This window comes from Amphibalanus amphitrite, unplaced genomic scaffold (genome assembly GCF_019059575.1).
Source record: "Amphibalanus amphitrite isolate SeventyFive unplaced genomic scaffold, NRLGWU_Aamphi_draft 000121F_arrow, whole genome shotgun sequence".
NCBI lineage: Eukaryota > Metazoa > Arthropoda > Thecostraca > Balanomorpha > Balanidae > Amphibalanus > Amphibalanus amphitrite.
This window is the reverse complement of record NW_024881616.1, coordinates 305,063-316,517: the sequence shown is the minus strand read 5'-3', so window position 1 is coordinate 316,517 and position 11,455 is coordinate 305,063. Positions and strand designations below refer to the sequence as shown.

At 52.0% G+C, this 11,455-nt stretch overlaps 2 protein-coding genes across 2 annotated transcripts in view; one reads left to right on the top strand and one right to left on the bottom strand.

Annotated features, from left to right (window-relative positions):
* The first annotated feature begins 124 nt into the window (after nt 1-124).
* Nucleotides 125-4,373, top strand: LOC122381494 (photoreceptor ankyrin repeat protein-like). Its single transcript, XM_043365724.1, has 6 exons — nt 125-626; nt 958-1,102; nt 1,385-1,514; nt 2,080-2,220; nt 2,398-3,098; nt 4,209-4,373. The coding sequence occupies exons 1-6, from the start codon at nt 577-579 to the stop codon at nt 4,257-4,259; spliced, it is 1,218 nt and encodes a 405-aa protein (XP_043221659.1). The 5' UTR covers nt 125-576; the 3' UTR covers nt 4,260-4,373.
* Nucleotides 4,374-4,412: 39 nt separating this feature from the next.
* The window catches only part of LOC122381495 (protein Wnt-2-like), a 35,206-nt gene continuing 28,163 nt past the window's right edge, over nt 4,413-11,455 (bottom strand). The window contains exons 5-6 of the mRNA XM_043365725.1: nt 5,871-6,195; nt 4,413-5,507 (exon numbers count right to left, since the gene is read on the bottom strand). Of these exons, the coding sequence (XP_043221660.1) occupies nt 5,365-5,507; nt 5,871-6,195 (468 nt within the window). The 3' untranslated portion in view covers nt 4,413-5,364. The remainder of the gene's footprint in view (nt 5,508-5,870; nt 6,196-11,455) is intronic.

Here is an 11,455-nt window from a genome sequence, read left to right as displayed (position 1 = left end):
GTTTGTAGTTTTTTCCAAGGGAAACTTTGACAGTGGTGCATTCACGAGGAGAACACTCGATGACAGCCAACATCAATCTGGTAACCTACCGGATTGGCTTTAGTTTTCGCCCCACGGCCGGCGCGATCGGGTCACGCGGCCATGAAGTGACCGCCGGCTGTCTCCCGGTATCAGCGCCGGTGGAAGACGCGTCACCGTGATCCCGGGGTGCCAGCGAGCCGCTCTGGCTCCTGGCCAGCCTCCGGTCGGGCCGGTCTGGCACCGAGCCAGGACCGCCGCCGACGGCGACCCACCGACCGGAGCGATCGACGGTACCGTCCCGGGTGGTGGTCACGAAACGACCGGTCATCGGAGGTCAATGTGGTGGTGTAGATCCTCGAGGACTCAGTGGTGAGTGAGAGAGATGGTTGGATTCGTTCCATCGTGCTCTGTGAAGTCGCTGGACTGAGGTGGTCAAAGGACAGTTCGCCCCTCCATACCGCGGCCACCTGTTGGTCGGAGGAGGCGGGAAGGTGTTTTCGGCAGTGACGCACGGCGGTGACCGGTGACCTGAGGTCGCGGACCGTCCGAGCAGCCATGACGCCCCAGCACAGGAGACAGGCGTTCGGGATGCCGCGGCAGGGCAGGTCAGTGACTTTCGCACTGAGATGGTAGTCATACTGCACTTGTCTGGATCTATGCTGCACTTTTTTGGAGCTTTTACAAATGTGGCTTCAAATGAATTGCAAGGATAAAGCAGAATTTACCTGTTCGAATATGCTTATTCATGATGAGCCTGTTATCGAACTTCGAAGTGTCTGAATGATGATGCAGGATGATGATGGTGATGATGATGATGATGATGATGATGATGATGATGATGATGATGATAATGATGATGATGATGATGATGATGATGATGATGATGATGATGAATCATCTCCCCTATCTCTGACCCCGCCTCCCCACCTCCGTCAGGGGTAAGGTGATGATGTCCAGCGTCCACGATCAGTTCATGTCGGCGTGCGTGCAGCGGAACGAGGCTCGGTTTCGGGAGTTGGTGAACCGGGTGCGTCTGATCGGGTCCAAGGAGACGGTCAACCAGACGGACCCCGGCGGACGGGTAAGACGGACAGGCTGAGGGCGGAGAGGCACGGGATGGGAGGGTATACCATCTAGATGGACGGCGGTTCGAGTTCTGGCCAGTGTGTAGTTCCGGGACCCATATGCCCGAGGGGGTGGGCGTAGGGCTGAGAGGTCAGCACGGGACACGACAATGGTATGATACTGTTCCAGTTTTGCGATTTTCAGGCGAACACGCACGGAGACTGCCATATGGAGATGACGCCCATTGCATTCCGGAAACGCCCACGTGACATTTCTCTCCTCCCCTCCGCTCCTGTAGACTCCCCTCAGCCACCTTTGCGGCCACGGCAGTCACCGCTGCGTTGAGGACTTTGCGCGGCTGAAGCTGGTGGACGTCAACCTGGGGGATAAGGACGGAAACACGCCACTCCACTACGCCGCGCAGGCAGGTCCGTGAGGCTTGCCTACGTGTGTGTTGTGTAAGAGGGTCGGGATAGATCAATTGTCTATCCTGCCTCTGTGATATGCCAGGCTAGGTACAGGTCTCGCGGTTTTAGCGGTAGGTTTTGCACCTAGAAAATTTAGTGTACTTCAGGCTATATCTTCGGCGTCTTAAGCTTTTAAGTTTAAGTGTTGAAGATGCGATCGACTTGTTGGGTAACAAGCCGGCCATGATCGTGTAAAATGGCTTCATCGTAGATCGATTAGTTTCTGAGACGATTAGTTTCTGAGATATAACTGGAAATATAAAAGTGCAAAACCTACCGCCTAATCTCGCGAGAGCCGTACCTACCTAAACTTATCTTCCGTCATTGTTACTTGCCTATGCCTGGAGACACTAGATATACTGTCTGCTGAATACTGTAGGTTATATTTTCACTTCCCTAGTAGATGACACATCCATGAGGATTGAGTACGCTTGCTCGTCAATCGTTATGCTCACTTGAAAATGGCCCCGTCATTTCTTTGGTAAAACTCACGAAGCTCAACAATGCGCCTGTTCTCTCACTGCAGGTCACTCCGAGGTGGTGGACGTACTGCTCAGCAAGTTTGAGGGTATCGAGGTGGACGCCAGGAACCGACTCGGGATCACACCGCTCATCAAAGCCTGCGTCACGGGCAAACAGAAATGCGTCCAGATTCTGCTCGACAAAGGTGAGCCGGTGAACGATTTTATTTACACGTTAAGGCGAGACTTTCTTTAAACTGGCGCCTTTTGCTTAGATTTGAGGCCGCTAGACACTTGTCTTTTACCTACATGTGCCCTACCTTATTTTTTCAAGTACATTGTATTTGTTTCAGTTTCTAACTTAGCTGTTCACTGTCTCGCAGGTGCCGATCCGCTGGTGAGGGACCCCCGGCGCGGCCTGACCGCTGCACAGTGGGCCCACCTGTGCTCCTGGCCGGCCTGTGCGCGGGTGCTGCAGGCACACGCTATGGCCACGGACACAGACCTGAGGGCCGGCCGGACTCCGGTCCCAAACTCGGTGACCGTCCGACGGCCGACTGCGGTGACCAACGGCGAGCTCAGCACCGATACAGCTGCGGAACCTGATCCCGACACTGGACCGGAGTCCGCCGTCGATCCCTGCTTCCAGCCAACAGCCGCGGAAACCTGTCCTTGTCCGGATCTCAGTGAGGATTCTGGGATAGACCCTGACTCCGTCAAAAACTCCGGTCCTGAGCAGGACTGTGACGCCGTCCTGCACTCTGAGCCTGCCACAGAGGTCCCAGAGAGCAGCGAATGTCAGGAGAGCCGTCTTCTTCAGTGGTTCAGTGAATCTGACCTCACCCGAGAGCCTGCCTGGCTCCGGGAACGGCACACAGCTCTCACTGGAGGCGGCACTCCCAGCCGGCGAGCCAGCCTGCCCGACCGGCCTGACATCTATCGGCCGGTGGAGCCTGCCACCTGGCGGACGAAACTGGAAGTACCGGCTATCCGAGTGCGGGAGGTGGAGGCTCCCGTGGATCCTGTGATCGTGCAGTACGGCGACCCGGTACCTCCAGATCAGCTGGCGGTCCAGCCAAATAAGGTGAGTTTTCCCATCATATCATGCAGTTAGCATTCTCGCTCGGACACTTGTCATATTATTAACGCTTTAAACCCTCGCATGTGTGCGGCGTTTGCCAGCTTCTAATGTGTAGGGGGGGGGGGGGGGGTCGGTTGGACCCCCCCCCTTGCCGTTTGGCCCCTGATCGAGCTAGAGCTTCGCGGAAAAAACGAGCGTGTTGCCCGTGACGAGAGGAAGCCGATGATACCCAATTTTAAGGTCCTAGGTCATTGGTTGACCTTCCAGGTCAGGTCAATGACCCAAAGTCGGGAAAATCGGGACCTGTTAGAAAGTCGTAAAGTGTGGCTGCTAAGGGGTTTTTCGGGGCGCTGATCACGAATATCGTGTTAGTTTTGATCACAGATGATGTTTTGAAGCATTTAGACCAGGTCGGGTCAGGTCAGGTCAGGTCAACCAGTAGGCGTCGTGACGGGTAATCGTAGTACGTGTCAACCGCCTCTGACAGCTTCGTAACATGTTACTAAGTCACCAAAACTACTTCGTAAATGTTCAAATGGTTGCTAAATTCGAATTCAGCTCCAAAAACTAGCCTAGAAACATGTAAAACTCGAAAAAGTGACCCGAGGTCAGCCGAGGTCACCAAAGGTCAATGACCTGACCTGACCTTCAGGTGACCTTGACACACGGGAGTAACATCAAATCACATGTTTGAACGTTTGAAACCACGAAAAGCTTGCAAACACGCGGCTAGTGCGAGCCGACATACGCGAAATCGCGATTCCGGCCAAACATGGTCTCGGAAAAGAGGTCACAGGTCAAAGGTCATTTGGGTCAGGGTCATGAAATTTTCAGGGTAGGTGTCAAATTGATCAATGCGAGGGTACTGAAAGTTTCGTCGCGATCGGCCGCTTTTCACGCGAGTTATTCGCGAAAAACCATGGGGGGGGGGGGGTCCATCCGACCCCCCCCCCCTACACATGCGAGGGTTAATTGATGGATGTTCCTGCGAAGTACAATAACCGACGATGTCCATTTGGGATAAAAGTAAGTTGTACCGTGTACAGTTACATAACATAATGCCTACTGGAGCATTGTAATTGACAATCTTCTGACACTCTCCATTTGTTTCAGGTGAAGACTCTGTGCTTACCCGGGATGGGAAAAGGCTTCGCGTACGAGTAACCGAGGCAAGTGAAATCCACGGCGCTCGAACCGTCGAATACGTATGCAGTTGGTGTATCGTGCTGGGCTTCTGTGAACATTCAGAAGAAAATACATTCTGCTTTTGCATATCAATCAACATTCTGCATCCCACATTACAAAGACGATCTACTGTTGCAAGTACCTATATATTTATTACGACTTCGAGAGCACCTATATGAAACATTAGTCGGAATGACTTTGCTCGCCCCGCAGCGGACGGGCGCTGACGAGCTACGACTCCATCACTTTTAGTCAGTCGTGAGAGCCCTCTTCCAGGTTCAGGGTCCGGTGACTCGGGAGTAAGAGTCAGAGTCACCGAGTGGCCAGACTCGGTGAACCCGTATGTTGGACGTGCTCTCATTTCCGCCAGCACTGAGTACGTTAGAAGGGGTGGGGGCGGGCTGCACAACGCCTCGAAAAGCTGCCTCATGAGATCTAATATAGAGAGTCGGTGACAGCTGACTAAGGACAGCGAGCGCTGTCATGGGGTTGAGGAAATAAAAGAAAAATGAAACATGAGACACGAGTTCGTCCTGCGACACTTCACCATCAAACACGTCATGGCAGGCGCCATCAAAAGATGTCACGACTAAATGTCATCAATATAGTCATTTCAGGTGGCAGTTCAGGTCACAATACGCATCACTGTCATGCCGATCGTATGGGGGCTGGGTGAGCAGATCTCCCATCAGATCTGTCAGGAAGGCTTCAGATCTCTCACAGTTGCGTCACTTTTGACACGATAGACACTGCTTGAGCACCTCAGTATCGCCACGTTTCACCGGTTTTCCCCTCCACCTTTCCACCCTTCATTCCTTCCTGTTCAATAACATTTCCTACAACCGATCGACGGCACAGCTTCACTTTCCGGGCGCTCTGTCTTGGCTCCTTGGCTCCTGGCTCTTCCGTGGACACTTCCTGACCGAACACGTTAAATAACTACTACGGCTTTCGCCGTAGTAGTTATTTGTAGAAATACGTTAGCCCGAATTCACTGGCACTGTTCCCGCGGCCGCCGCGCTGTAACCACACACTTAGGCCGCTCTCGGCCGCTCTAACTCGCACCTAGGCCGCTCTCGGCCGGTCACTGGCACTTTCGCAGTCGCGTCCTCTGCCGACACTCTGTAGGTCGCCCGGGTCGCTGGTGGAAGTTACAGCAGTAGCGCCGGTAGGTGATCTGTATGTTGTAGCCTCGGCCACAGCACATGTACTCGCAGCTGCCAGGAACTGTCGGACAGAGATGGGGGCACTGTCAGCGGGTGAAATACTGACTCATGTGGCGCAAGTGGTTAGAATTACGGAAAAACACGTCATGGTAAATGCTGAAAGCGTGAGAAATAGCAGTTCATGCGGTACAAACATTTGTAAATTATGCGAGACATTTCCTCCGTGGATGTTTTAGCATGGCGAGCATGGAAGTCATGCATCGCCTACTTTTGCTTTCGCCGTAGTAGTTATTTGTAGAAATACGTTAGCCGCATTTCTCGTGAGTTGCATGACTGAGGGCTACCAAATTGGTTCCCGTTTTCTCCACCCAGCCCTGCCTCGCCCGTCGGCCACCGTGCTCAGCCCTCGTGCTGCGGTACTCACGGGAGCGGTTCTTTCGACACACGCGGCCGACGGTGCCGTTGTGGCCCCTCTCCGGATCGGGGTCGCAGTAGGTCGGTGACGGCTCCAGGTGCACCAGTCTCCGCCGCTCCAGGCGTTCGGTAAGGTCACCTTCCACAGCCCGCAGCCGGCGTTTGCCGGTGGGCAGCTGCACCAAGTGCACCAGCTGCGAGCTGTCCAGCTGCTGCTGCAGTCGGTCCCCGATCACCGAGAAGCTGGAGGGCGCGTCCATCCAGCACGTGCGCAGGGAGCAGCTGCCGGAGGGGCCGTGGCAGTGGCAGCGCCGTCGGCGGCCGCCCGTCACCGCCTGCCGGAGAGAGTGGGAGGAGAGTCAGAGAGAGAGAGAGAGAGAGAGAGAGAGAGAGAGAGAGAGAGAGAGAGAGAGAGAGAGAGAGAAAGAGAGAGAGAGAGAGAGAGAGAGAGAGAGAGAGAGAGAGAGAGAGAGAGAGAGAGAGAGAGAGAGAGAGAGAGAGAGAGAGAGAGAGAGAGAGAGTGGGAGGAGAGTCAGAGAGAGAGAGAGAGAGAGAGAGAGAGAGAGAGAGAGAGAGAGAGAGAGAGAGAGAGAGAGAGAGGGAGGGAGGGAGGGAGGGAGAGAGAGAGAGAGAGAGAGAGAGAGAGAGAGAGAGAGAGAGAGAGAGAGAGAGAGAGAGAGAGAGAGAGAGAGAGAGAGAGAGAGAGAGAGAGAGAGAGAGAGAGAGAGAGAGAGAGAGAGAGAGAGAGAGAGAGAGAGAGAGAGAGAGAGAGAGAGAGAGAGAGAGAGAGAGAGAGAGAGAGAGAGAGAGAGAGAGAGAGAGAGAGAGAGAGAGAGAGAGAGAGAGAGAGAGAGAGAGAGAGAGAGAGAGAGAGAGAGAGAGAGAGAGAGAGAGAGAGAGAGAGAGAGAGAGAGAGAGAGAGAGAGAGAGAGAGAGAGAGAGAGAGAGAGAGAGAGAGAGAGAGAGAGAGAGAGAGAGAGAGAGAGAGAGAGAGAGAGAGAGAGAGAGAGAGAGAGAGAGAGAGAGAGAGAGAGAGAGAGAGAGAGAGAGAGAGAGAGAGAAAGAGAGAGAGAGAGAGAGAGAGCCTCCTTTCGCAGCGAGGGAGAGCGTCTGAGAGAACAGAGAGCTGCAGGTAGCTGTGCCATCCGTGGGCGTGCCGGGTCCACTTTTGCATCTCGCCCACTCCCGAGGCCCAGGTCACCCCTCGACCCGTGCCGGTCAGTGGTCACAGAGGGCGCCGTGTCTCCGAGTCGACAGAGGGCACTGTAGTGCTCACTCCACACGACAGGCGCTCGACAGCTGGTTTGCTTAGTTTCGAATTCATTTCACGAGGGCCGCCGCTGTCACGGGTGCAGTTCCTCTTGTCAGAAGTGGAGGTGCTACATCGAAACGCTCAACTTCAAAGACGTTTGTGTGTTGTTTGTGTTGTTCTCAGTTTTCGGTCAGGAGATGGCTAAACAAACGTCGGAGCGTCATCTGAGAAGACGACAAGAATCAAAGTGGCATTCGTACAGCCGCCAAATAAAACAGTGGGTATCTACATAACTATCGAGTAGAGACCGTGTGCCAACACTACAGGAATGGTCACTTCGGCCTGTATCAAATTGGTCGAAAAGTCAAAAGTCAACAGGCCGGTGGGCTTTTCGTTTCATTTTACTGTCACATTCATTCGCTCTATTGATCTTTCCATGTGCAGATTTCCCTTGTTCGGGAAAAATGAACTACCGAGTACCGATAACGAATTCGAAGTGCAATAACAGGGATCACAAAGCCTTCGGTGCCCACGCCGGCAATTCGCCGATATACGTGGATATGGCGTGGATCAATGGATCAAGCATGAACATTAGGCAGTCATATGCTACACTGAAAACAAATTGATCCGGCGACAGCGGGTAAAGCCTGCACTTGAAGGATACCCCTATCCACCACCATTTTTGACTACTCTGGAGCGGATACGAAATATACGTGCCTCGCGGATACTGTTTATCCGTTGACAGCGGGTTAATCCGTATAGATTACCCGATCAAGGAGGGTTACTCGAATCTAAATATCCGCCACTGCCGGGTACCTCGATCCGTTGTTACGGAGTAAAATCCGCATCTGAAGGGTACCCCTATCCACCACCATTTTTGACCACCCTATACCGGGTATCAAATATACGCCACTGACTGATACTTATTACCCGTTTACTGCAGGTTAATAGGTGCAATCTATAGTTTTCGTTAACTTTGAGCATCCAATTCCCCCTTCCCATGCATTCGGCTGCTGTCACATTCGTAAGTATTTAAATATGGTCTTATTTATTTATTTAGTTAGACGTACAACAATATCCACACACATGAATTATACGAGTTAAATATGAGTTAAGGTCATAAGGCCCCGGTGCCTTGCGCCACACCACTCCTCCACCGGTCGTTTTGTGTCTGTCACCGTCTCTCCACTTGGCTTTCAGTGGTCGAAACCTCCTATTTCGATTTGTACGCCTGAAAAAATAGCCCGTATCATAAACCATTCCCACATAGACAAAACCGAATTGTGTATTGTCATCTGAACTTTCGCCTTACTGGATTCACCGCACGATATGGCCTGTGGCCACAGAGAAAAACTATTACGAGTCCACGTGGTCACCCAATGGGTATATCTACACGAGATGCATTGCAAGAATCATTTTGCACTTAAGTGAAAGGGTACCATGGGCGCGGGAACCGGGGGGGGCAGTGGGGGCAGCTTGCCCCCCTAACTTTAGGGCCGTGGGGGCGGTGCCCCCACAACTTTAAGACGGAATACCGCACTTTTTTTGCAAATGTTTTCTTTTTTGTTGAAAAAGCCAAGGGATGAAAAATAAGTGGCCTAAAACCGGCGAGAAAACTAAATTTGGGGGTACCCTAGGTTGATCTCTGTCATGTTGTGCCCCCCCAGTCTGAAAGTAGTTCCCGCGCCCCTGAAGGGTACACTCACTCTGTATATCTCTCCGGGTTAAAAAGTTAGTTTTGAAGACCGTCCTTACCTCTATCCGCGAAATTCAGCAGCCAGAAGTCCACAGCAGACAGCAGTACCACAGCCAAACCACAGCACCGTCAACACGGTCAGGAAGACATGGCGTCGCACGAGATTTCAGATTCGTTGCCGAAGGTGCACCGCCGGCAACGCGCATGCGCACGCGCATGCGCGGGAAGTGTATCCGCAGTTGGCGGGTGAAGGAATCCACCAGGCAAACTTGAGAACCCGGTGTGAGGGAGTGCGTGACACTTATCCGCGCTATACATATATAATGAATCCGCCTGGCGAGAGTAACCGATACCTATCAGTCCCGGATTTTCCCCGCTATCCGCCACCGTCGGCTAGCAACTACACGTAAAAAGTGTATCAAGCCCCTGTCAACGCAGATTTATCTGTTGTTTCCAGATATCGCAAGCAGGTACCCTATCTACTCGCATGGCTCTACCCGCACTTGAGCGATTAACCCGGACGTACCTTACACTTAATTAAAGGATAACCCGCAACAGCCCGGCCAATTTGTTTTCAGAAAGTGGGAACATCCCAAACTGAACATCCCAAACTGATTATCCTTGCCATATGGCAAGGATAATCTGGTTATGAAAGGAACTCTGATAGACATAAAATAGTCAGTAGGTACACGCCGCTTTACATAATTTTATACCCGAGACAGTCGCCCACACAGTACGCAGACCCTCGGGACTCGGGAGTCGGGACTCGAGCTTCCACGAAGTCTCAGTGGCCTGCAGACGACACTGCAATGTCGCCTGGCCCCTGGCGCTGCCGACTCATGGCTCGGCAGTCGGCAGCAGTCGGCCATACTCAGCACATTGCTCGCCGCGAGTGAACTCAGGACTCAGCACTCGACAGGCCGACCCGAGTCCCGTCACCAGTCTTGAGTCTCAACGGCTTGCCAGTGCAGTTAGGGCCCTTAGAGGACCTTTCACACGTTTTCCCCAAGTTTCCCCAATCTATCGTTTGAGGCGAATAAAGCGAACTCACTCGGGTTTCGTGAAATAATCGTCGGACGGTTATAATCACGTGTGGCTATGTTACGTGTAGGAATTAGCTCATTTGTCACACTGCCCAGTGACAGTGGTGGGCAGGCACGGGTATTTAGCCACTGTAATTACGACATGTGATAAAAATGGCGGTGTTTTGGTGCTGCTAATTTCGCTCAATTTCAGTCGTGTTCTGCATGCAACCAGCGACCCGCACCGGTAACGGAGACACGCTGCTAAATGGCTTGGTGATCGGTGCATACGGATTTTAACTCGTACAAGCCAACACATTCGTGTTAATTATACCTAATCCCTATACATATGCTAGTCTGTGCGACATCAGTCGACGCGACTCGTGAAGCTTAGGGAAGCATTTGACATCCGTAAGAAGATATTTTTTTGTAGGCAGAATAGCTGAAATTTTCGCGAACGTGCAAGGGGATTATCCCTTATCCAACGCATTTCGCCGATGCTCGAAGGATTCCGCAACTACATGTATGTACATGACTGTGGCGACCTATGTGGCCAAACTCGCTGCTCGATCTGCCTGTCTGGTACTTGGTCCAGTCATAAACGGCCTGCAGATGCTGCGGCACTTGACATCTAGGTACGCCGAGGACGCCCACATAGCCGTCATGAACGTTTAGTAAGGATAATGGCTCCAGTATTGAGTAGGACGACGCACCCTCGGATTCGACGTCGACAGCGAGGCAGTTCTAAGAGAATGGCTTGGCTGTTTTTTTTTTTTTTTGCAAATTGCTACCTTGAAAGACTCTTTTGCCAGGGCCCCCGCGCCCCGTTTTACTAACGCGCTTTGCTATAACAAGATTCGAAGCATACATTATTAAATGCTTTGTTCATCAAATGGGCGGCAAATTTTCTGCGCAGAAGTTTTTGTTTTGATACAAAAATTGTCAAGGGCCAAGACTACCTCGCCTTATGTTAATGAATAATGTTTGTATGTTATTTAACATCGCACATCGAGTAAAGGTTAGTTAAATATAAATGCTCGCAAAACCATTTTATGCTGGTAAAACGAGGGCCTTTAACCCTGGAACTTATCCTGATTTTCCTCATTCGTTAATATTCCAAGAAACGAAAGCTAACGGGGACAATTTCCGACTAAGCCTTACTTTTCGATAGTCGGGCTGTATGAACAGAAACAGCTCCCATATTCCGTCATGGCTTACAAAGACAAGGCCAAATGCATGGTAGCAAATATCTGGGCGAATAATCATCTGGTCTGACAACTTTCCCGCGAGTGAGTAACCGGCGACTTTCCAATCACTCCGTCCCAGTAATGAAGACGGGGGAGTTTTGGCGCCACGAGGCGAGGTCAGTGGCTGCGCTCGCATTGCGTCAGGTGGTGACGAGGCACACCTCGGGAGCGGGTGACAAAAATAACAACAATGAGCGCGGCAACATCGAATGAGTGAGGAAAGTTCCCTGTTGAACAGATGGTACAGCGACCTGAGCGGTAGAAGAGACGGCTCTGGACCGGTAACTTCGATATGCAGCGATAGATCCTCAAATGTGGGGCCTTTATCATTTCTACAATGACCACCTTACACCACGGGAAGCGGTCCCTTTTATTCGG